Source organism: Carassius gibelio, chromosome B22 (assembly GCF_023724105.1).
Source record: "Carassius gibelio isolate Cgi1373 ecotype wild population from Czech Republic chromosome B22, carGib1.2-hapl.c, whole genome shotgun sequence".
Classification (NCBI taxonomy): domain Eukaryota; kingdom Metazoa; phylum Chordata; class Actinopteri; order Cypriniformes; family Cyprinidae; genus Carassius; species Carassius gibelio.
The window spans coordinates 19,920,948-19,948,341 of NC_068417.1; the positions used below are offsets into that span (position 1 = coordinate 19,920,948).

Sequence of the window (27,394 nt, forward strand, 5' to 3'; positions counted from 1 at the left end):
GGGACTGGAGCACTTGTCAGGATAGAAGAAAAATGGATGGGGATTTTCCTGAAATGTTGCAGTGAATAAACAAAACAAAAACGGTCCATCTTCATTTCAGGATTCATAGGAACAAAATGTGAATGTATTACAGGGAGCTATTATTTTCGATACCCACTTTACATACATTAAAAAGGAAGAGAGTGAAGAAAGAAGAAAAATAAAATGTAATTAAGCAAATAAAAGAATATTAAATAAGCAAAAATAATAATCATACAGTCATGGCCAAAAATATCGCCCCCCTTGGTAAATATGATCAAAGGAGGCTGTAAAAATTAATCTGCATTGTTAATCATTTTGATCTTTTATTAAAAAAAAACAATCACAAAAATGTATCCCTTCATTGGATAATAAGAATTTAAAATGGGGGGAAATATCATAATGTAATTAAAGTTTTTTTTTCTCAAATACACGTTAGAGACAATTATTGGCACCCCTAGCAATTCTTATTGAGTAAAATATCTCTGAAGTATATTCCCATTCATATTCAAATTTTGCTAAACATTAAATTATCCAGCCATGGCTTCCTGTTTCACAGAAATATAAAGAGGGAAAACAAAGCCCAAATTCCCTTAATCATTCATCACAATCAGAAAAACCAAATAATATATTTCTGATGTGCAGAAAAAGATAATTGAGCTTCACAAATTAGTGAAGTGGCTTTAAGAAAAGAGCTAGAGCAGTGACAATTCCCATTTCCACCATCGGGACAATAATTAAGAATTTCCAATCAACAGAAAATGTTAGAAAACTGCCTGGAAGAGGATGTGTGTCTATATCGTCCTAATGCATGGTGAGGAGGTCAGTTTGAGTGGCTAAAGACTCTCCAAGGATCACAGCTGGAGAATTGCAGAAAATAGTTGAGTCTCGGGTTCAGAAAACCTTTAAAAAAATTGTCAAACAGAACATCAACACATGTTGTTTGGGAGGGTTTCAAGAAAAAATATCCTAGCTCATCCAAAAACAAACTAAAGCATATTCAGTTATCAGACACGACTGGAACTTCAAACTGGACTGGCCTCTAAGTTCAGATGAAACAAAAAAATGATCTTTTTAGCAGTAAACACTCAAGATGGGTTTGGTGATAACAGGGATAAAAAGTACCCCATGTGTACAATGAAATATACTGCTGTATCTTTGATGTTGTGGGCCTATATTTCTGCTGGAGGTCCTGGACATCTTGTTTAGATACATGGCATCTTTGATTCTATCAAATACCAACAGATAAAGAATCAGTAAGTGACTGACTCTGTTAGAATGGGGCATGTTTGGATCTTCTAACCGTACAATAATACAAACAGCGTTTTGGCAAAGTGTTGAAACTTTAACACAGATTATTTACCTATCCTTACGGATAGGAATACACCTCTATCTGAAAATAGATAGTTTAAGTAAATGTTTTATTTTTTCAAATGTGTTCCTCTTTCTAGGCCACTGATGAAGAGCAGGCGGTGACTGGGATGAATGCTGGTCAGAGAAGAGAACACTGCCCTGGATGATGTAGAAGATGTCACATACTGTGCTGATGGGGCTTCTTGATGACTACATCCAGGGGCGTAGCAAGCTTTTCAAAAGTGTGGGGGATTGATGTGGTTTGATAATAAACAATAAAAACTATGAATACAGTGACAGAGGGGTACAAAATGCAGGGCTTAAAGTTCTCCGGCACTGTGCCAGATTTCCGGCTTGCAGCGTTTGACTGGGAAAAAAAATAATCCTACATTTAAAAAAAAAATAAAATCAGAAAAGGGGAGAAAAAAAATGCCCACACAAAGCTTTTTCTCTGGTGGTATAAATAATGTACCAATTTACTGTTATTAAACATTAAAATAATATACACTTTTCTTTCATAGTTATTCAACAGGTATGCAAACAATAGCTGCTGAACAATATCCCAATAATAGCAATTAGCATTAGTCTAAAAAACGAAATATAATACCGAAAACACTCGATATGTCAACAAAACGATAACAGAACATCTTCCCAAACACATATCAAGTTTATTTAAAAACCTCGAAAGCAAGGGTATATTTGCAGCAATAGCCAACAACATTGTATGGGTCAAAATTATTAATCTTTATTTTATGCAGAAATGTATTAGAATATAAAGTAAAGATCATGTTCCATGAATATATTTTGTATATTTCATATTGTAAATATATCCAAAATAATTATTTTTTGTTTAATGATATGCATTGCTAAGAATTCATTTGGACACAACATTAAAGGTGATTTTCTAAATATTGAGATTTTTTTGTTTTGTTTTGTTTACACCCTCAGATTACAGATTTTCAAACAGTTGTATCTCATCCAAATATTATCCCATTGTCCTAACAAACCATGCACCAACTGAAAGCTTATTTATTCAACTTTCAGATTATGTATAAATCTGAATTTCACAAAATGTGCCCTGATGACTTTTATGGTTTTGTGGTAGCAGTCCAGGGCCGCATTATTTAGTTACCCTTTTATTTATTTATGTATCTATCTATCTATCTATCTATCTATCTATCTATCTATCTATCTATCTATCTGTTATTTACCTTGGAAGAACATGCGGTGCCCTCATATATTATGAAAAGTAATTGTGTGAGTAAAAAATTGCAATAATTATATTAAATCAAAGTCATGATATAAACCATTGAACATCACGTCAGGAGCCGCTGAAGCCTCAGGTTGTAGCATTGCGAGATGTTTGTATGTATCGCGAGAGTGTGGAGCGGGAGCCGGAAGTGGAGTGAAGATGGAGGGTGTCGGTTTATCAGCTAACAACAAACAGAAACAGAACGAAATGTTGCCGAATAAAATGCGAGGCGAGTTCAGCAGAAACCAGAGGAAGGACTCTGAGGTAAGAGTCAGACGAAGCTGTTTAGACCCTTGTGATTGTATATATGCAATTTTGCAGTCTGTTTGTAGCTCAGAATATGAAAAGAGCGTCGTAATTGTAAATGTTCATGACAAAAGTGCTTATATAAGTTAACTTAAAATTAATTAAACAACAGTTAATTTACTTTTGAAATATATATATATATATATATATATATATATATATATATATATATATATATATATTATATTATATTTAAATCCCTCATATTATTTTATAATTAGTGAACACATATTAATGAATAACACAGCGTGATTGATGCATGTAGTAAACATCGACCTTTAATGATAGGTTGTGATTCATCTCTTCTCTCGGCTTTTTAATTCTGATTGGTTATTTAACCCTAGATAACGGCTGACTGTACGATGAACATAATAAATCATATTTGTCATAATACTAATATTTAAACACCAGCATCTCTCTGTAGTAATAAAACTACTTATTGTGGATATAGCATACTTAAAAGAATACATTCAAATGCAGATTAAATGCCGTGCTTTCAGTCTTTTAACTGCATGACATTTGCTGTTACGTGAAAATGTATCATAGATTAAATTGAAAATAAATGCACTCATATTTTATGAACAGTGCTTTTATGACCAACTTTAATACAGCTTCACAAGTATTTACATAATTCTATTTTCTTTGAAATATGGTTAAAGTGTGCTCTGCCAAATGTGCTGTCAAGCTTTTTTAGTTAACTAAAAATATAATTTAATGTCATTTTAATCTAAACCGTTACATCATGTATTTAAGTGTTATAAATAACACATCTGTAAAGTATAACCAACCATTGGTTATTAATGCAATAATTTAAAAGGTAATTAAAATTAAAGAGTTAAATTTGACATTATTGCATGGTTAAAACTTAAGTGTTTTAAAACGTATAAAAATGTACTCACCTTAAGTACTTTTTATTTCCTTAATATGTTAATTGCTCATATGGGGCCAGATTGACTAAACATGGCAAATTAGTATTAAAGCACAATTCCATGAAAGCCTCGATGGAAGGGGAAAATTCCATCTTTGACAATGTGCAAAATAAATAACACGGACGAAGCCGGATCATTTCCATAATGAGGAGAGCAACCTACCAAGTGCAACACAAATTAGGCTACCGCCTGCTTTAAAGGTGCTGTATGTAAATATTTGACTCAACTGAAAGCATAAAAATACCGGAATATGTTTGCAGATATTTAAGAAACATGGTAATATTTGTTTATCTGAAGAACAATGCTACAGACAGATATTCTCCTTTGAAAATATGTGTTCTGGGCCGGAATGTAGTGTCTGTTTTGGTTTGTGAACTTCTAGTTTACTCAATTGTATTTCGGCACCCTGAGTTGCCAGTTGACGAAAACATAGCGAGATTAATTTCAGTCATGGAAGCTGCCAATAGAAAGGGTCAGTTCCTGTTGGTGTTGTCAAACTGGCAACCTTCGTGTGCGTCAAGTCTCAGGAGGAGGGCCTGGGTAAAAAAAAAAACCCTCTCTAATATTTTTAATTTAGACTGCAATACCTAGTTCAACCTCTCATTGTCAATCCTTCCCGATCCTTTAGTTCACTCTTTTTTTTTTTTGCGGAAAAAAATGATGCAAATACTAGTAATTTGATGAGCACAAACATTAGTAAATTTATAATATATTATAAGGGTATTCTTAAGGCATTATGTGAGCGGTTGTAATATATTATAATATTTAATTATTTTTGGTTAAAGCTTTTAAGAGTATGATGATTTATAACACAATGAACACGTTGCTTCAACTTTTACAATGGATTATATTTCTCATAGTTATAATGTATTATAAGTCTCTTAACTTGCCATTGTTCTGATACTACTCTACTTTAAGCTGTCAAAGACCACTTATAAGAAGTAATAATAACTTTTTTTTTCCCTCACTCAGACAACCACAAGATCAGCTATCAGATCAGATGAATTTGTAATAAGACACATTTGCTTTGAACTTATTCTACCGTACTAGATTCTACCATTCTTGAGCATACTGATACTCCAATGAGAGTTAGTTGGGACGTAGTTGCAAAGTCACTTATAGTCGATTGATTAAGGGGACAATCAAAATAAAATGTAACCATAAAAAACATTGAATTTTTTTTTTTCTGTTGGAGTATTAAGCTCACATCAATAAATTAACAGTAGCTCCAAAAGAAACACTCAATATCTAACCACTCACAAGCTGTAGTAAGATACTGTGCAGATCTGAAATAAACAATGTTAATTATACTCTAAATGAAGAAGATTTAATATGGTGTTCATTATGGTATAAATAATCATACTCTTAAACTTGTAACCACATATACGTATTACGATGTATTATAATTGTTGTTATGATTATTCAAGAGTTGATATAACATATTATAAGATTGATTTTGTAATGCATTATGCATTTGTTATAATGCCTTAAGAGTACCCTTGTAATGTATTATAAATACAGGCTTCATAGAAACTGTTAACCTAAATTCAGCACTCATACTATATTTCTTTAGCAATTCCTGAAAGTACTATTTTAACGCCAAAAGATGGTTTGCGCTGCCACAAGCAGTTAGTAAAAATGGCCTATGGATTTTATAAATAGCCTTTTAACAATTGAATTTCCCTACAAGTGCACAATAAATGCATGTAAGCACCACAAGGATGAGCTCATTCCAAACAGCTATTTTGTCTCTCTTGAAAGGGTGAGCTATAATCAGTTGTCAGCTGATGATGGACAATTACAATGACTCAGAAAGACTATCTTACATAAAAAAATGGATGATAAACAGACTAATATGTTGTGTTTGTGTCTCAGGGTCTTTCAGAAACACCTGATCTGGAGTTTGAGTATTCAGATGCTGATAAATCTACAGTTGAACTGTCAGGTGAGAGCGATGTGGTTCTGTTACTGCTGTTTTCTTATGTAATAATATTGCAAATCATGAACAAATTACAGACAACAATAACATGTTGTTTTCCAATATGAAACGGCGTTTGTAGAGTTGTACAGTTACACAGAGGGACCAGAGTTCCTGCTCAACAGAAAGTGCTTCGAAGAAGATTTCCACACTCATAGTAAGTGTTAAACTCTTATTTCACTTGATTCTTTCATAGTTACACACATTTGCAGGTTTCATCATTAAAAAATGTTTTTGTGTGTGCATTTAAGAGGATCTATGTGTTACAAAAGATCATGTGTTATGTGTTTCTGCAGTTCCTGATCAGAAATGGACCGAACTGGATTGGGTTCAGCACAGAGCTCATGCCATGCGTCTGCTGGACGGACTGGACGTGATCTGCCGAGAGCGCCGCTTAAAAGTCGCCAGAGCCATCCTGTACATGGCTCAAGGTAAATCGTGATCTGTAATCTTTATTTATGCATGCATTTCAGTGTTAACAAGCTCTGATTGGTGTGTGTTCAGGGACGTTCGGCGAGTGCTCTTCAGATCTGGAGGTGCAGAACTGGATGAGGTATAACGTCTTCCTGCTGCTGGATGTGGGAGCCTTCACTGCACTGGTGGAGCTGCTCAACATGGAGATCGAGTGAGATGAACTGCACGCACAGACATTCATATGTCACGTCTGTAAGCTTAAATAACTCAACTCGGTGTTAAATGTCTCTCAGTAACAGTGCTGCATGCAGCAGTGCGGTCAGGAAACCTGCCATTTCACTGGCTGACAGCACTGACCTCAGGTACAACACACAACACTTGACATGTGCTAACTAGTTCTCGACTGATAGGGCAGATAATTCATTGTCCCACATGTGAATTGTGAATTGTCGTTTTTAATTTAGCTGATGAATACAAAATAGTAAAGCAATTGCTAATGCAACTTTATAAAATTAGGTGTTATTGTATTTTGTTATTAAACTTCTATTTGTCAATTTGAAAAGTAAATTCATAATACATTATTTTATTGCTAAATTTAACTTATAAAAAATAGTAAAATTTATTAAGCGATAAAAAAAACATGTTACATTTACCAAAATGTTTTGGTCAATTTGAATGTGATTTCTTTATATTTTGTTACATTTAAGTACATTTTTAAACAAGAATTGATTTTTTTTTTTTTTTTTTCAAATGTCTATTTATTTATTTTTTAATAAGTTGTGTTATGATTTAATGTTATTTTTAGTAAGTGTTTTACTTATAGATTTAACTACATTATTTGTTTACTTAAACAGTGATTAACTTATTTTTTGTTACATTTATCCACATGTTTTAACATGAGTTAAAACTTCTGTTTATTTGTCACCTTTGTAAATTGATTTATTGTTACAATTCTATTGTAATATGTATTGTTACATTACAACTGCCTTTTCAGACAAAATTAAAAAATGTTTTAAATCTATATTTATTTGTCAGTTTTAAAATTGTATGTATTCATTTATTTTGTTACATTTCACTGTATTTTAAACATAAATAAAACTCGTAAATATTTATGTGTGCATTTGTAAAGTGATTAATTTACTTTCTGATACATTCAAGTGTTTTTTGTTTTTAAAATTTATTTATTTCCTACGTATTCATTTAACTACATTTCTAAACAAATAAAAATGTGTACTTATTAATTTGTCATTTGTAATTTATTTGCACGTGGTTTACTGATCATTGGTTTATTTATTTATTTATTTTTGTTTATTTATTTATTTATTATAAGTGGCACTCGCAGTCCTCCATAACCCTCTCTGCGTGCGTGTTTCAGGATCCTGCTGAACATCATGTATCTGATGGTGGAGGCCATCCAGCGTGAAGAACCCACAGACAGTCCGGAGTGGAGAACCATCAGAGAAACCTTCAAGTCTGAACTCGGTCTGCATGTGTTCTAGCTGACCTAAACTGTGATGCTCTATCTGAAGAGACATGTTGAGTATGGAAGAGTAGAATTGTTTCTGATGTTTCCCGGCAGGTTCTCCTCTCTATAACCACGAGCCCGTCTCCGTCATGCTGTTTGGGATGGTCACCAAGTTCTGCAGCGGCCACGCGCCCCATTTCCCCATGAAGAAAGTCCTGCTACTGCTGTGGAAGACCATCCTGGTGAGTTCAAGTACAGCTTTGGATTAAATCACACCAAGTGCCTGTTGTGTTAATGGTTTTGTCTGTGTGTTTTCCTGATGGATCCCAGTTCACTCTGGGAGGGTTCGAGCAGCTGCAGTGCAGTAAAGTCAGTAAACGTGTGGCACTGGGTCTCCCGCCGCTGCCGGAGGACAGCATCCGCGTGGTGAGGAGCATGAGAGCTGCGTCCCCGCCAGCGTCCGCCTCCGACCTCATCGAGCAACAGCAGAGACGTGCCCGGAGAGAACACAAAGTAACAGAAAAGTGACACACATCATAAGTGGATTTTAGATCAAAATAAAATGAAATTGACGTGACCCATACTCCGAATTTGTGCTCTGCATTTAATCCATCTGAAGTGCACACACACAGAGCAGTGAACACACACACACACACACACACTGTGAGCACACACCCAGAGCAGTGGGCAGCCATTTATGCTGCGGCGCCCAGGGAGCAGTTGGGGGTTCGATGCCTTGCTCAAGGGCACCTAAGTCATGGTATTGAATGTGGAGAGAGAACTGTACATGCACTCCCCCCACCCACAATTCCTGCCGGCCCGGGACTCGAACTCACAACCTTTCGATTGACTCTCTAACTATTAGGCCACGACTTCCCACAAACAATCCTTAATGCAACTTTTTCTTCAGGGTCTTATAAAGCAGGACAATCTGGATGCGTTTAACGAGAAGGACCCGTATAAGGCTGATGACGCCCGCGAGGACGAAGAGGAGAATGACGATAACGACAACTCTCTGGAGGCGGAGCCTTTCCCGCTGGAGCGTGATGAGGTCATGCCACCCCCCATCCCGCATCCCCCCTCTGAGAGGGTCTGTTTCCCCAAGGGTCTGCCGTGGGCTCCGAAAGTCAGGTAGGAGATTGATTTCATCCATTTGATGCGGTTGATTTGATGGGTTTCTCAAATGCAATTTCTGTTTTTGTTTTAAAAGGGAAAAGGATATTGAAAACTTCCTGGAGTCCAGCAGGAGTAAATTCATCGGTTACACGCTGGGAAAGTGAGTGTGTTTTCTGAAGCTTGATTGTTTACTTCCCATGAGCCGCAGTGATGCATGTTTGCGTCTGTGTTGCAGTGACACGGATACAGTGGTTGGTTTGCCCAGACCCATACATGAAAGCATCAAAACTCTCAAACAGGTAATTAGCACCACATAAATTAATTAAATTTAAATTAAACTAATTTATGCATTTAGCAGACGCTTTCTATCCAAAGCAACTTACAGTGCATTCACGCTAACATTTTTTACCTAACGTGTGCTCCCTGGGAATCGAACCCACAACCTTGAGCTTGCTAACGCAATGCAAGGAACATGGCTAATTAACATAACCCCACCCTGCTCATGCATATCTTGCATATTTACAATATGATCCATACATGGGCCATTTTACAGAACTGGTTCAAAGTCACGAGTTGGAAACATCTTGGAAAAAAAATTATCCCACAAATTTTGCATGTATGCATTATTGTATAATAATACAGATTTATTGTAACTGTGCCGTTAATTCTCATATTTTTTTTATCTTGATTAGAGGAATCATATTAATCCCACATCTATTATCAGAGCACATGACTTCTTACATATTTTGAGGTATTTTCGATTAATATATTTTACCAGTGGTTTCAGGATGTTAAAAGGCCTGTTCTTCTGCTGAACCGAAAAAAAAAAAAACATGATTTAATAAATCTAAAACGTTTAAAATAGAAGTGCTGATAGTTTAAATTCATGAGTCAATACACACACAAATACTATTTCCCTCCATTTGACACACAGTGAAAGCATTGTGCAGACATTAAAATACAGATAACAGCTCATTTTAGAACCTTTGCACACTTTATCACTGAGATTAGGCTATAATAATATTTATTTTATGTGTTTAGTATTTGAAATGCATATACTTTCTGCTTTGACACTAACAAATCGCCACAAGAGGGCAACATGTAATGACTTTCTGTGCACTTTCTTGAAGTAGATTGTAACTGAGCAGCACTTTTGACTAATGTCCGATACACTGGCACAAAACGTAAGACATATCAGTCTTCTAGAAAAGGTTATTCTACATAAAAGTGGTCACTCATCATGGTTAGTGGTTAGCCAAATATATGAGTCATTTTATCTCACGCACAAGCTCATGTTAGCGGTCAGGCCTGCTGTTGACGTTCTAAGGAAATAATAAAGGAATTTGAGGTTGAAATAAGGAAACATTACTTTTAGTGGTCTAGTTTGTGAATGTCACAAGTTCAATTCTGGGATAACGTCTGATCCTTGCATTGTGCCTGATCATAACAGATTTCTAATGTGACTTAGACATTATACAGTACAGAGGAATTTTACTGTAGGCTATTATAATAGTTAATGAAATGAACACTCTTTTTAAATATATATAATCGCATTTTTCTTGCTTGTAATAAAACATGTGGACATTGCAGTGAATAACACATCTCTCTCCCAGTATAAACAGGATGTTTAAGCCAACATAAAGGCCATAGACAAACAGCACTAATGATCAGATAGCCCTTAGTGAGTTCCCAGAGTAAACCGCATCCTTGAAATCTAGTTTAACTGGGATTTAAACCTCTACTCTGCACAGTGCTGCAGCTCTTCCTGAAGCGGTAGCCGACGTGTTTTAGGATCGGCTGTGCTAATTTCCCTGAGCCTGGGTTTCTTTTCAGAACGAAAACCCACCGTCTGAGCTCTTACAAAAACAGGATTTTCTGAGAGTAAACGTCTAAAGTTATGTTGTTCGTAGATTTATGTTCGCAGTTTAATTTTATGAAACCGAAGTGTTCAATTATAGTGAAATTTTGTTTTTTCATACTTATGAATACATTTACCTCAAAACGATGAGGTCTCTCTGCTCAACATGTATGAGAGAGAGATACACACACAAATATTTCCTGATCATAAATGCAGGGGTGAAGTTAAAATCAGAGTCAGCCATTGGACTATACCATACACATTACGGTAATCACTTGAAAATGCGTTTTACACATTTTATAATTTACAAAGTATATATATATATATATATATATATATATTTATATAAAATGTAAATATATTAATAGAATTTTATAAAGTTGAAATTTAGGGATTAGGGTTCGAGACATCTACCTCCCAATTCAAAATAGCCAATAAATGATGATTGTGTGTGTGTGTATATATATATATATATTAAGCTTACTAACATTTTTAATATATTTGTGGGTTTCTGTAGCTAACAGAAAAATCTTAGTAAACATCTACTGCTTTTTTAAATGTTTTTTGGTTGTTGGATGGCAGCTTTTGACCAGTTCTGTAGAATGGCCCAAACATATGTCTTTTAAACTTCTCATATTGCTGTTGTCACTGTTTATTAAAAACAGTAACTGTTGACACTTTGTTGAAATGGTTTAATGATCTTAATTGGAGTTGCTAAAGTACAAACTTCAGTACCAGTCGTTACTGAAATATAAAAGCATCCATTTCCCGTAAAAATTTGAGTGCTGTTGAGCACAGAAGCACAACAGAAACATTTGAAATCACTTTTGGCTTTTAAAAGCTCTTGTTGTGCTCAGTAAGTAGCATAAAGCATTGATCATTGTAGCCTATCACAGTAGCATCTGTTGAGCGTGTGGACACTATGACCAATCAGCATTGTTTAAGAATAAGCTCAACAGCGATCAAATGTTAGCGGGAAATTACATTTTAAAATTTCAGTACCGGAGATGATACTTTTGACACCACTAAGCTTAACCATAGTAAAATCCCTATAGTTTTGTGGTGTCTTGCTCCAATAAAATGCATTAGTGTTTGCCTTGTCAACATTTAGTTTGTGTGTTCGTTTCAGCACAAGTATGTGTCCATCGCTGAGGTCCAGAGCACTAAAGAAGAGGAGTACCTGAAGACCCCGCTGTCTGGCGTGAGTCACTGTTCACTGCTGCAATATAATGTCTGATGGTGAGCTCAACACACACACAAACACACTCTCTGTTTGTGTGTTTAGGGTGAGGAAGAGCTGGAGTTGTGTGCCACAGAGCTCTTATACCAGGGTATTTTACCCAGTTTACCACAGTATATGGTGAGAAACTGTCACTTACACACTAGTCCCATTACATCTGAGATGTTCTCATAGTAACAGACTGTGTGTGTGTGTGTGTGTTCAGATTGCTCTGCTGAAGATTCTCTTGGCTGCTGCTCCCACGTCCAAAGCCAAGACTGACTCCATCAACATCCTGGCAGACGTGCTGCCCGAGGAAATGCCGTAAGACACTGTCAAACAGCACAGCTGCAGATGTTGTTGTGCTTTCTGTCAGCCGGACTGACTGATTCTTGAATAAAACTTGCTAGCTAATGATCTGAATGTGTCAACGGACTCGCTGAATCAAAGTGATTCTCTTAATAACTTGAGTCTGTGTTTGAAGCTGAATTGGTAAATCTTGTCTATCTTTACTAAAAGTATAGTTAAATTTAGCATTGCTCAATGAAAATTCATAGGCAAAAGTCATTTTAATAGATTTGTGCAAAAGTTTTATGTCAGAGTCAAAAATGTCACTAAACTGTTTAAATTGAATATGATCACTTTTAATACAATTCCAGATTCGGATTTTTAGATGCGAAGTACAGCAAAAACGTTTTCACAATTTCAAATAATTGTTTTAAATAGTTTTTCATGTAATATAATTTTTTTAAATAATAATTTTAATATATTTTAACATTTTAAAATGTATTCTTGTGATTTCAAAGCTGAATGTTAAGCATCATCACTCTAGTCACTTGATCCTTCAGAAATTATTCTATTCTGATTTGCTGCTCAAAAAATTATGATTAATATTATGTTGAAAACAGCTGAGTAGATTTCTTTTTCAGTTTCTTTGATAAATTCTGTTCTTCTGAACTTTCTATTAATCTGAAATATAGATATTTTGTAACATTGTAAATGTCTTTATCATCACCTTTGATCAATTTACACCATCCTTGCTAAATTAGAGTATTAATTTCTATAATTTTGATGATTTCTGAAGGATCATGTGACTCTGTAGACTGGCGTAATGATGCTGAAAATGTAGCTTTGAAATCACAGGAATAAATTCCATATTAAAATATGTTCTATACTTTGGTTCAAATAAATGCAGGCTTGGTGAGCAGAAGAGACTTCTTAATAGAAAAAGGAAAAAAAAAAACCTTTAAAAAGTCTCACTAATTAAAAACTTTTGACTTTTAGTGTATCTTGTACTATAGATGTATCTTTTACTAAAGATGTGGTCAAACCAGCTGTTGCTTTGCAAAGTTGCATATTTGAAATCCAGTCATTACAATAGAAATTCATGCAATCAGAAAAGTTCCCCAAACAAATTGCCCCTTATTTTTAAGTTGGTTTGGTGAATTTGCCACTATAAACAAGATACAACTGCTTGGTTTGAAAGTGACTTCTGTGTGAGCAATTCCTCATACAGCTTTAAGCTATAGACAGTAGACTTTTTTTTTTTAATTATTAGTTTAAATTTTGCACATTAAGCATGCATTGTTTGACTTTCTGTTATCTCTCTCTAGCACTACGGTTCTTCAGAGTATGAAGTTGGGTTTAGATGTGAATCGCCATAAAGAAATCATTGTCAAAGCAATATCAGCCATACTGCTGCTGCTGCTGAAACACTTCAAACTCAACCACGTCTATCAGGTATATACAAGCACACCCTCGAAGCTGTTTGTGAGGAACCTTGTGAGGAAATGTGATTGGAATCATTTAAAAGTCCAGTAAAAAAGCAAGTTTCTTCTTTAGTTTGAGCACATGGCGCAGCATCTGGTGTTTGCCAACTGTATCCCGCTGATCCTGAAGTTCTTCAACCAGAACATAATGTCCTACATCACAGCTAAAAACAGGTGAAGCTTAAAGTCAAACTCTAGTCATTTCAGAATCACCAAACATTTTAACGGAACATGAAGAATGTACTTGTTCTAGCATTTTGGGTAATCTGTCATATCTATTCGGCAGCATCTCAGTTCTGGATTTCCCTCACTGCATCGTCCATGAGCTTCCAGAGCTCACCGCTGAGAGTATGGTGAGAAAAATATACACCCGAATGTTTTCAGTCTTCATCTGAGTCGAGTCTTTGAGCTGTTTGATGCTTTTGATTACAGGAAGCTGGTGATGATAATCAGTTCTGCTGGAGGAACTTGTTCTCCTGTATTAATCTGTTGCGCATCCTTAATAAACTCACCAAATGGAAGCACTCCAGGACCATGGTGAGACACCACACAAACAAATCCAAACATTTTTATTTTACAGCTTTCTGTGCTCATGTACAGTGCCTTGCGAAAATATTCATACACCTTAATTTTCTCACATTTTGTTATGTTGCGGCCTTATGTTAAACTGTTTTAAACTACTTTTCCCCCCACATGAGTCTACACTCCATACACCATAATGAAAAACCATAACATAATTCTCACAACTTTGGTTTTTGCTTTGGTATGAGTTTTGCACTTTTATCTTTTAGACCTTTTATTGAGGTTTGTGCCTTTCCAAATCATACCCATTCAATTGAATTTGCCACTGGTTAAATTGAAGTGTAATAATATCTACAAGCAATATGAATGCTCCTGAGCTAAATTTCAACGGCCTTCAGATAAGGGTAATACATTTGCAAAGATGTTAAAACCCTGTTTTTTTTACTTTGCCATTATGGTGTATAGATTAATGATTGATGTGGGAAAAGGTAATTTAAAGCATTTTAATATAAGGCAACAACATAACAAAAAACTTGAGGGGGGAAAAAATGGAAGGGGTATGAATACTTTTGCAAGGCACTGTATTATATCTGGAGAGGACGTTCAAATTTGGCCATTTTCTAGATGTTGGTGGTGTTCAAATCTGCTCCAATCCTGAAGAGGGCGCTGAAGGTCAAGCAGGCCATGATGCAGCTTTATGTGCTGAAACTGCTCAAAGTCCAGACCAAGTATCTGGGACGACAGTGGAGGAAGAGCAACATGAAAACCATGTCAGCGATATACCAGAAAGTACGCCATCGCCTCAACGACGACTGGGCTTACGGAAACGGTGAGTAGGGGAAGAATCTGGACTTCAATGTTCTGGGTTCTTCAGTAAATGGTTCAGTGCATCATTTATTACACCCAAAACTTTTTATTGCACCTGAGTGTCAAAATTAAACGAGCTCCGTCTTTGACAGCAGACCTGGACGCTCGCCCGTGGGATTTCCAGGCGGAAGAATGCGCCCTACGCGCCAGCATCGAACGGTTTAACAGCCGACGCTACGATAAGAGCCAGAGCAATCCTGAATTCCTCCCGGTGGACAACTGCCTGCAAAGCGTGCTGGGACAGCGGATCGACCTTCCAGAAGACTTCCAAATGAACTACGACCTCTGGCTGGAACGGGAGGTCTTTTCCAAACCCATTTCCTGGGAAGAACTCCTGCATTGAACACATGTCAAGTGTTTCGGGCACCTCTGTGGTTGTGAAAAAAAACCTTTACCAGAGTAAAACGGTCAACAACACTACGCTTACTAGAGTCCAGCAACAGGGACCATTTCCTGCGCGTCTGTTTGTGAAATATAATGGTGCGTCTGAAGTAAACCGGCAATTATTATTTGTATTTTTTACTTTGTTAGTCAGAGGTGCTAAGAGGTCATTTTTATGTCTATTTTATTATTTCTGCTGCTTTTGAATATGAATTATATGCAGCAGAATATTAAACCTGATGTTATTGTGAAAGACTGTAATTATCCTGGAGTGTTTTCATTATATTGTTTTATATGTAAGTTCTAAATGCAATACAATCATCTTCTTTATTGACCCTGATTACGCTGGTCATTTATTTATTTATTTTTAACCCTATTTCTGAGTTTCAGGTCAGAAATAGGGTTGTTAGAACGTTCCAGTTTTATGATTATTGAAACTTGCATATGTTGCTGATTATTGCTGCTGAAAATGGTCACTTATTGTCATGTTTTGGGCTGTACTAATCGGTCAGACATCGGGAAAAACATATGGAATACTGTAGATTTCCAACAAAAGGCGTTGTGCTTGGCCAAACTAAACCAGGGCATAAATCTTAATATCTGTTTAGTTTTTGTTCTTATCATTTCCGGTCTGGTAGGTGAAATATTAGGCTAATATCCTCATAGACATTATGGCAATTTCTCTATTCCAAAAATGCAAAGAAACAGACATTTTATCCTACCCATCAGATTTTCCTGCAATGGGTTTACTGTGCATTTGTGCATCAATATTATGTACTTTTCCAATCTCATGAGCTTTGTGAGGATTTTATAAGTTTGTGGATGCAGTGAAATGCTACAGTTATTATTTAATTTACAGTTATTACTAGTTTGCGAACACTATGAGCTGATGTTTTAGTCACTGGTTTGACGTAATGATGCCATATGGTGTGAAACAGACCCTTGTGTACATCAACTGAATAATCTGATCTTTGAGAAAATAGAATGGGTTACTATATATATATATATATATATATATATATATATATATTTTATGGCAAGCCGTTCAGGAAATAATTATATTTATAAAATTAAGTCTGAATATATATAGAATGAAAGTCTGAAAATATAAAATGAATGTCTGAATATATGGAATGAAAGTCTGAATATATGGAATGAAAGTCTGAATATATAAAATGAAAGTCTGAATATATGGAATGAAAGTCTGAATATATGGAATGAAAGTCTGAATATATAAAATTAAAGTCTGAATATATAAAATGAAAGTCTGAATATATAAAATGAAAGCCTGAATATATAAAATGAAAGTCTGAATATATGGAATGAAAGTCTGAATATATGGAATGAAAGTCTGAATATATAAAATGAAAGCCTGAATATATAAAATGAAAGTCTGAATATATAAAATGAAAGTCTGAATATATAGAATGAAAGTCTGAATATATAAAATGAAAGCCTGAATATATAAAATGAAAGTCTGAATATATGGAATGAAAGTCTGAATATATGGAATGAAAGCCTGAATATATAAAATGAAAGTCTGAATATATGGAATGAAAGTCTGAATATATAAAATGAAAGTCTGAATATATGGAATGAAAGTCTGAATATATGGAATGAAAGTCTGAATATATGGAATGAAAGTCTGAATATATAAAATGAAAGTCTGAATATATGGAATGAAAGTCTGAATATATAAAATGAAAGTCTGAATATATAAAATGAAAGTCTGAATATATGGAATGAAAGTCTGAATATATGGAATGAAAGTCTGAATATATAAAATGAAAGCCTGAATATATAAAATGAAAGTCTGAATATATAAAATGAAAGTCTGAATATATGGAATGAAAGTCTGAATATATGGAATGAAAGTCTGAATATATGGAATGAAAGTCTGAATATATAAAATGAAAGCCTGAATATATAAAATGAAAGTCTGAATATATAAAATGAAAGTCTGAATATATGGAATGAAAGTCTGAATATATGGAATGAAAGTCTGAATATATAAAATGAAAGCCTGAATATATAAAATGAAAGTCTGAATATATGGAATGAAAGTCTGAATATATGGAATGAAAGTCTGAATATATAAAATGAAAGCCTGAATATATAAAATGAAAGTCTGAATATATGGAATGAAAGTCTGAATATATGGAATGAAAGTCTGAATATATAAAATGAAAGCCTGAATATATAAAATGAAAGTCTGAATATATGGAATGAAAGTCTGAATATATGGAATGAAAGTCTGAATATATGGAATGAAAGTCTGAATATATAAGATGAAAGTCTAAATTTATGCGAAAGTGTGAATATGTGTAAAGAAAGTGTACATTTGACAATTCTCACTGAATAATGTGTAGCTTGTTTTAGCCTTTTGAATTATGATTCATTTAAAATGTCATTCACTGAAATTTTCCAATACTTTCATGAGCTACAAGACTTTTTTGCAACAGTGGGTCATACTCCAAACAACAAACAATTTGGAGTCTACATCACGTCATCTCGAGGATCATATTTCCAATCTTGCAACATTCTTAGCAGTTATGGGCAGTCATGTTCAACAAAATGTTGCTGAAAGAACCTTATGCATCATTCTCGAAGGAATTTATGAATCTCTTAGGGAAATGTTGGCTGAAATAGTCCTCCAGGTAGAAGCTGATACACAAGTGCATGGTAGAAGTGCACATTCTTCATCACAGAGAGGAAGGCTGAGGTGAGTGATGATAACTGATTGTACTTAAGCGTCTTTGCAAGTTGCAAACAAAATAATTAATACAAGTTATGCATTAACACTTTGTTAATTAGCACATTTTTGTTATTTTGTTTTTTTTCTCGTTTGAGGTACAACATATCAGCTGCTCTGTTGATTCACATGCGGGACATAGGATTTAGCTGGATGGCCATATCACGAATGTTGTCTGTAAACATTCGAACACTGTACAACCACAGGAGACAACTTGGTTTAGTGGACTATGGGAGTTTCACAAGCATTTCAAATGATGATCTAGATCGTCATATTACTGAGGTTCTTCAACAAACCCCTGGATCAGGAGAGACATACATCACTGGTAGTTTGAGGGGAAGAGGGATCAGAGTTCCGCGATGGCGAGTGCGAGAGCGTTTAAGAATCATAGATCCAGTGGGGAGAGCCTTAAGAGGACGAAGGGCTATTCAACGGAGGGTCTACAATGTCTCTGTCCCAAATCAATTGTGGTATGTGTTTTGACATGGTGAGGTTGTCAGCTGAGATGGGTGGTGCATTGGTGCAAATATCTTTAGTGTCAATACACCAAATAACTTCATCACTAGAGATGGAAGGGGTATTACTGGAGAGACACTGGAGATGGCTGAAACAACTTCTTTGGAAATGTCAGGCACACTACGAATGACTGTAAAAACAAGGAAAAATAGTTGGTTAATTTTTTTTATTAGGATTTCACTTATATGAGAGTGTAAGCAACATAACACATTTATATCTTCAACATTACATTATGTAATAGATTTAAAATAAAAATGAAAAAGTATTTACCACATTTGTCAGGATCCACCGTTTCTTTGAAATCATTCTTGTTTGTGTTGCTACTGTCTTCATCAGAACATGACTGTCAATTGAAGCAAATAAATACATTTATAATAATAATTTTATTAAATGTATGCTTCCAATACACTATGCTAACAACAAAGCAAACATTTGTTTTAATTGTCACAACAAACTAGTACCAAAGTAAAATACAGTTTTGCCATTATCCCCTGTTATATATAGTACTGTACAAAAGTCAAATATAGTACTTTCACCACCCCACCCCCCCCCACAAAAAAAAAATCTTAATGTTTTGCTTTTGTGAATCTATAGGGAAAATAATTTTATATAGGAAGTATTGTTTATGTTTCTTTTGACATTAATTGTAATAATCCATTGTGATTTATGTCTCTGGGTGTTATATTAGACAGCAACTTGTCTTTTGAAAATCATATTTTCCATGTTACAAAAACAGCATTCTTCCATCTTACAAACATTGCCAAGCTACATGTTATCTGTTTCTGATGCAGAAAAGCTAGTTCATGCATTCATGACCTCTAGACTCAAGAAAATATGATCATATTACCCCAAGTTCACATCCCCTGGTAACTAGGATTTACACAAGCTCAAGTCTGGATCCAGAACACCTGAGAAGAGATGATGCTGACCCTCAGAGGACCTCAGATGATGCTAACCCTGAATCAACAAACATAACTAACAAATATTGCTACAAGTGTGACTGCATCATATAATAACTATTAATTATTAATAATATTAATAATGTTCATCACCTGTCTGACTACGTCTTGTATTAATTTTTCTACAAATCCTGTCATACGTGCACAAACTGACAGTCACCACTTATAAGCTACTACTAAATGTTGTAGAAACATAATTTTCTGTAATGTTGCTTTGTAACGATTTGGATTGTAAAAAGCACTATACAAATAAACTTGAATTGAATTGAATTATGTATGCACAAGGAGTCTAACAACATCCGGTGCACCACAAAGAGATGTGATCTCACATCACCAAGTCCATGTGCGATTGGAGAAAAATAAGAAACCAGAAGACTAAATCCAGAAGAACTGTGGCAACATCTCAAATATGCTTGAAGAAAGATCTAACAAAAATGCTGTAAATTTTGGATGAAAATAATAATTTGCAAAAATAATGAAAAAATGTAACTTAACAATGAACTACTATTAACTAAATCATATTAAAGTTTGTGTTTCAACAGCTTTTGTTCTTGGTACACTTGCAAGTAGTTTTGCAGGTGAGTTTCTTCAAGCATCTTCGAGGTGTTTGGTGTCTGGATTTAGTCTGTCTCAGTTCATTCATGTAATCACAGATGCACTTGATGATGGTGAGTTCAGATCTCTGTGTGGTGCAGACCAACTGTTGTCCTTGTGCAAACAAAAGTCTAATTTGATTATTACACTTCATGTCAAATTGAAATATGAATTGATATTTCCTATATACACAACACAGCAAAATATATTAATAACTGGCTTATAGCAATTTTTGGAGGCTGAAAATACTAGGGTGCATACGAATTTTGACAATACTGTAATTTAAAATAAATAAAAAAATCTTCTGCACTACTTACAGATCCTTTCTCTTCACTTAAAATGACCTTGTCAGGCCTGACATAAATGGACTTCGGATGAAAAAGCTTTTTCAGAAGGTCTCCACCTAAAGTCTGTTTGGAAGTCAGGGATGGCTCCACTAATTTGTTGTGGCACGACATCAAGATTTGTAATCTGACAAAATAAAAAGCACACTGTATATGAAACTTATTTTGAAGCTAGAAAACCACACAACAGTACATGGAAAGGTATGGTTTCAAAACACCATTTGTCTACACATTCAAATTTTTATACTGTCAGTTATACTATCAGTTGGTCAGTTAATATAAATTTAAAAGAATTAGATAATGTATTGGCAAAATCCAATATTTGGTTAATTTTGTTACATATCACAACAAGGGATATTTATCAAAGCACATTATATTACTAGTATTACTGCAAAAATATAAAATAAGTAATAAATGTGATTAAACACAACGTTTAACTGCATCCCTCGACAACTGGCTGGAAGGCTGATGTTATAGTCTGCATAACTTTGTCGGCGTCCCAGTCACAGCCAAATTCTAAGGCAGATTTTATATGACCATTTTCAAAAAGCCAAGCTTTCTTGGCACGCCTTGGCACATGTGTAGATGTATGGTCTGGCAGGAGAATAACTTCTTTGGTGAAAGACTGAGCCACCGGACGTAAACTGCCTAGTGCCTGAAACCTTAACATTAAAGAAAATCAACATATTCAATTCAATTAAATATGTATGTACGTTATATTAAGTTATCTTTTCTGTTTAGAAATTGGAAGCTGTGTTAAATTAATTTATTGTAAAATGTAGTTGATATTAAGATTTTTTTTTTCTCTAGTTTATATACAACATTTGTACACAACCATGTCATTACAGCAGTGGAAAACCCAAAAACTACTAATTCCAAAGTTTAACTACTTAAGCCTAATTATTGTACATTACATTTAAAGATGTACAATTGCCTACATATGAAATCATACTTAACATATTCCACCGATATTTCTGAATTTTGCTATGACAAAAACTCTTATCACTCCCAATTAATTTTGTTCTTACCTCTTATGTCTAGGGCCCTTTCGAGTGAACGGGCGAAGATTGTAGATAGCTGTGGGTGATCGCTGTGAGGTAGAAGGCATGTTTCTTTTTGTAATGTTTGCTTGATAAGCAGGATCTCCCTGGGCTGTAAAGTTCACCGCATTCGCTCTTCCGCTGTGAAATAGTGAATAAATTTCTTCATCAGTAGAACGATGTTGAGGACGGATGCCAGTATTTTGGCCCGTACACGCATTCGCCAGGGTGTTAATTAGAGGATCGTTACTTAAAATTGCTGCTACTAAATTTCGTGCGGACTCGCTCATAGCTCTAAATGTGTAAAATAGTAGATGAATAACACAAGATGGCGCTGATAACATCAGATATTCAGACATTCATTTTATATATTCAGACTTTCATTCTATATATTCCGACTTTCATTCTATATATTCAGACTTTCATTCTATATATTCAGAAATTCATTTTATATCTTCAGATTTCCATTCTATATATTCAGAAATTAGTTTTATATCTTCAGATTTCCATTCTATATATTCAGAAATTCGTTTTATATATTCAGACTTTCATTCCATATATATTTAGAAATTCGTTTTATATATTCAGACTTTAATTCTATATATTCATACTTTCATTCCATATATATTCAGAAATTTGTTTTATATATTCAGACTTTCATTCTATATATATATTCAGAAATTCGTTTTATATATTCAGACTTTCATTCTATATATATTCAGAAATTTGTTTTATATATTCAGACTTTCATTCTATATATATTCAGAAATTCGTTTTATATATTCAGGAATTCGTTTTAAATATTCAGACTTTCATTCCATATATATTCAGAAATTTGTTTTATATATTCAGACTTTCATTCTATGTATATTCAGAAATTCGTTTTATATATTCAGATTTTCATTCTATATATTCAGACTTTCATTCCATATATTCAGACTTTCATTATATATATTCAGACTTTCATTATATATTCAGACTTTGATTATATATATATTCAGACTTTCATTATATATTCAGCTTTTCATTATATATATATATATTCAAACGTTCATTCTATATATTTAGACTTCATATTATAAATATAATTATTTCCTGAACGGCTTGCCATAATATATATATATATATATATATATATATATATATATATATATATATATATATATATATATATATATATATACACATATAACACATAAGAAAACATAAGAAAAGCTTAACTAATGCAATTATTGCATTTAAGAACAGTGATAAAAATAAAGAACAAAAAAAAAAAAGAGTAAAACAAATCTTATTTAATTATTTAAAGCGTTTTTTTTTTTTAAGATTGTCCTCTGGTGTGACATCTTTGTCCTGTGGTGTGTGGCAGTACATGGACATTTTTTGTCAAACCAGAGGATACTTCAGCCGTTTTCTGTCAATTAATGGCCTCGCTATTCTGAGCTTGCTGTTTATCATGTCGTTTTTAATTTAAAAAATATAATTTAAGAGTGTCACACCAGAGGACAATATTGCTATTTACTATAATAAACACAAAGCGAGACCAGCCTTGACACTATAGCTACATTTCAAATGACTTCCCAGTTGCATGGCAAAAAAAAAAAAAAAACTCCAATGAGGTGAGAAAAATAATCTTGATTTAAAAGGATTTTACTTGTTTTAAGTAAAATCCACTTCATTTAGATTTTTCCCCAAGGAAAAATGTCTTCTGCCTCTTATGTCTTTTTGCTTATCTAGTAAGTGCATTTTGATTTAAGCTATTTAGAAGGCAAAATACTAAGTAAGATTAGCCTTTTTTGTGGTGTGACTTGTATTGCTTTTCACACCAATATATGCAAATGTCTAGCTTGAACTATGCAGTTATTAATTGAGTATTTCCCCCCCATACCTCGGATTCATGTCTACATCTAATACCAAGAAAACCCATAAACAACTGCACATGCATATAAAAGAGAGAATCAGGAAAAAAAGAGAGAATGAGAGGGAGAGAGAAAAAGGGGGGGACACAGGCGGAATGATAGGCAGAGAGCCTTAATGTTGAACATGACCTTAAACAGTTGTGTCAGATAATGCTGGCCGCACACTAGACAATTTACAAATCTTAAATGAAGTTTCATTAACAAGATTCGGGAGGAGCATGTCAAATACTAAATAGCACAGGTGGAGCACACTTAAGGTAATTAACACTAAGGGTATTAATACAGCTGACTTACCTCTATCTATTGACGGTTTATCAGCATCCCCCCTCCACCCCATCTCCTCCACTTAGAGTTCATGTTACACTTTTATCAGTCCCTCCAGAAAAACGCGATTATGCGATCGCGTGATTTAATGCATAATCAGCCAAGGGCCGCATATTTATGCGGGGGTCGCAATTTTTTCAAATACGCCACACTTTCGCCGCATAAATTGCAGATTTCAGGAAGCAAAATATGCGGAGGTAGCATGATTTCATAATAATTTTCGTTGCAAAAAAGTCACATATATCTTAGCAGGAAGTTGAAAAATCTTGCGTTTACTTCACACAAGTAAATCGCCATTATTTCCCAATGGGAACCTTATGAAGTGACGTAATTGTGCGACGTGAACATCATCTGTGAAACCCGCGCCCCGCGGGGAAACCAGGGGGAAGGACGCAAATCATTCTCATCTGCCACCAAAAATAAGCGAAAAAGACTGCGCGAAGCAGTTACCCGTTGTGTTACATGACAGTGGGGCAAATTATTTTGAAAGAGGGATGAGGATGAGGATGGCGAATGATAGGCCAGTGTTAAAGGCTACGCAGTTAGTTTTCATTTTCACAGTGGACTGTTGTAGTTTCATTCAGAAGTTGATGCACCTCTACAGTTGTAAGATTGTACTTTTTTGTTACAGAATAGTACCAAAAGCTCACAGTTGTAAGTATATTAGTAGTATGTAAAAAAATTACGTTGCAGTAAGAGACTGCACTTTGCAATTCCTGTAAAACAGCATTTGTATATTTGTGTGTTTATATTTTATTTGTATTCATTTTTTACAGAAGTTGTTGAATATTCCTTTTGTAAAGCTAGAGAACTTGTTTGACTCAATGCTTTGTAAGTTTGAGCAATGTGTTAATTAAGGTCTGAAATAAAACAGAATGGAAACTTAAATATTATGTGATTTAGTATGCTTGCTTATCATAGGAAGTCATAAGAAATGACTCTTTACAGTAAGGCCTAGTGAGAACAGGGTTTGGGGGGGGGGGGTCACCTTTTTTCTCTTTTTCATCAAACCGCAGTTTTTGCAATTTCCCGCAATTTCATTGCATAAGATTTCAAAAATATCCCGCATATTCCATCGCATTTTTTAAGAAAACCTGCCGCAAAATCAAGGATTTTTGCCCGCAACAATCACAAAAATAATCCGCGTTTTTCTGGAGGGACTGTTTTATATACAGGGAGTACTCTAGGTTCGGGCCATTCCCGAGCTAGGAGCCCTTCCCTGGACAGCACGCCAAATATGCATTATGATACTTCAGCTAATTATATGTAATTGTGAACTCGTGAAATGATTTTAAAAGCACGGGAGACCATAGTCATGAAGACGGATCAACCGATTTGTAGCCTTATAATCCTTGAACTCACAAAGTAGACAATTTGAACAGACCATGAGACCACACACTTCACTTGTCGATTGTAAGAACGATTTCACAGTAACACGAGATTCACGGACACTCGCGAGATCAAACGTGACTTGAGAAGAAAAACAAATAGAGGACAATCAACATTGTCAGCTGGCTATTCTGGCACATGTTCTTTTTCACAGTATAAAAGGGAATATGGGTGATGTACTCTGCTTTCATGGCATGTTTGTGGCTGCCAAGTTTCAACTATAGAAGCACGCAACAACTGGTAGGTGATGCTTGCTCGCTCTCATTGGCTATCGTGGGTTTCACGTCAGAGGCAGCCTGATGAAGAGTCGGAAATATCAAATGTTTGATATTTACTATCTGAGTTCAGGGATGCTCTGTGTTCATCTTCAGTTCTCTCTTCACAGCAGTTCAGTCAGTGTACTGTTTGAGTAAATGAATTACTCCGGGATATTTGTTTGTTTGAACTCAGAGGGAGTGTCAGCCACATTAAAAAAGTTAACAGCTTAAGTCATTTGTGGATTAATGTGTATTAGAGATGCGAACTGTTTAAAATGATTCAGTTCGATTTGGTGAACTGAATGATTCGTTCGCGAACCGGATCCAGACTGCTTTGATTTGAACTCTCTCTCACACAGACATGGAAGAGAAGACAATGCTGAATAAATCGTTTTTGCTATTTTTGGACCAAAATGTATTTTCTATGCTTCAAAAAATTCGAACGGACCCTCTGATGTCACATGGACTACTTTGATATTGTTTTTCTTACCTTTCTGGACATGGACAGTATACCGTACACACAGTTTCAATGGAGGGACTGAGAGCTTTTGGACTAAATCTAAAATATCTTTAACTGTGTTCCAAAGATAAACGGAGGTCTTACGGGTTTGAAACAACATCAGGGTAAGTTATTAATTACATAAATAAGCTATCTGGGTGAACTAACCCTTTAACATTACCAGAATGGAAGTCTGTTGAACAATAAGGAGAGCTTTGCTAAAACATTGTTAGCTTAGGAAGATCACACTTGGTGTAACACAAGTGTGCTGACAATGTTTTGGAATACTGCAGCATGCATTTGAAATTAAGTTTTCCAAAATAAAAATACTCTGATAAAGTACAGGGGTAAAAGTAAAGTTAACCTTGCTTTCTGGAACACCCCCACACACTTGAAAAAGTAATCAACAAAGTAAAAAAACAAACAAACAAAAAAAAAAACCCACTTAATTTCCAAAATGTTACTGTCATTGGTATTACTATGCAGATATTTACAAAAATTAAATAACTTTTAACCTCCTAGTAAGAAAGAACAAAAGAAAGAGCTCCGAACATCAGTCTTCTTATGCACACTTATTCAGTCTTCTTATGCTTCTTAGAACAACTCTTCTTTAGCTGTTTGCAGTCCCAGAGACTCAGTCCTGGTGTCAGATGCCAGTTCCACACACTCAAAAAGATCTATTGTCTTTTTACTAAAATAAGAAAGAAGCCACAGAAACAGAGGGCAAAAACGGATGGCAGAGGTTTCCTCTCATGCGCATACACATAAAACATATTTCTACAGCTACTTGTCCAATCATTTGATGTGCGTGACATTTTATTTTCTTATCACTGGCTTTTTACACAACTGTAATGTGTATCTAGGTAGATCCAAAACTCATAGGTTGTATATATATATTATTATATTATAACTTTTTTTTACTGCAAATATCCGTAAAAAGCTGTGGAAAGTTTCATTTTTTACATAAAATTATATATATGTTTTAAATATAAATGTATAAATATATGTTTTTTTCTACCATGATTTTGGTTAAAAAAAATATGTTGTCTACTGTAAAATTTAGGGTTACAAAACCAGTATACCGTATTGTCTTTTACAGATTCCACATTTTTTTCACTGTATGTTCCTGGCAACCACAGCTGCCGGTATTTTACCGTAAATTTGACAGTTTTTTTCAGTGGCGTAGGTTTGGTCTCAGCTTTGGTGGGGACACCCCCATAACATCTCCAACCCCCCACCCGCCGGAATTATTTTGTTGTAAGATACCAGTGATTTAATGGTGATTTAGTATAACTGTATAATCTCAAAAATGCACTCTCAAAAAATTAAATCTGAGACTGTGTAGTGTAGTGCT

The 27,394-nt window shown here is 34.7% G+C and overlaps 1 protein-coding gene across 2 annotated transcripts; it reads left to right on the forward strand.

Annotated features, from left to right (window-relative positions):
• Window positions 1–2,684: 2,684 nt before the first annotated feature.
• LOC127988051 (striatin-interacting protein 1 homolog) lies at window positions 2,685–15,781 on the forward strand. 2 transcript variants are annotated; one of them, XM_052590563.1, is made up of 21 exons: window positions 2,685–2,887; window positions 5,734–5,803; window positions 5,919–5,993; window positions 6,133–6,267; window positions 6,341–6,461; window positions 6,544–6,612; window positions 7,626–7,732; window positions 7,830–7,957; window positions 8,046–8,228; window positions 8,626–8,846; window positions 8,926–8,991; window positions 9,067–9,130; window positions 11,819–11,890; window positions 11,975–12,049; window positions 12,135–12,232; window positions 13,522–13,648; window positions 13,751–13,851; window positions 13,964–14,030; window positions 14,110–14,214; window positions 14,824–15,028; window positions 15,159–15,781. In XM_052590563.1, the coding sequence occupies exons 1-21, from the start codon at window positions 2,783–2,785 to the stop codon at window positions 15,407–15,409; spliced, it is 2,445 nt and encodes an 814-aa protein (XP_052446523.1). In that variant the 5' UTR covers window positions 2,685–2,782; the 3' UTR covers window positions 15,410–15,781. The 2 variants fall into 2 exon arrangements, with proteins under 2 accessions (XP_052446523.1, XP_052446524.1); XM_052590564.1 differs by having other exon boundaries at window positions 2,694–2,887; window positions 15,162–15,781.
• The last annotated feature ends 11,613 nt before the right edge of the window (window positions 15,782–27,394 follow it).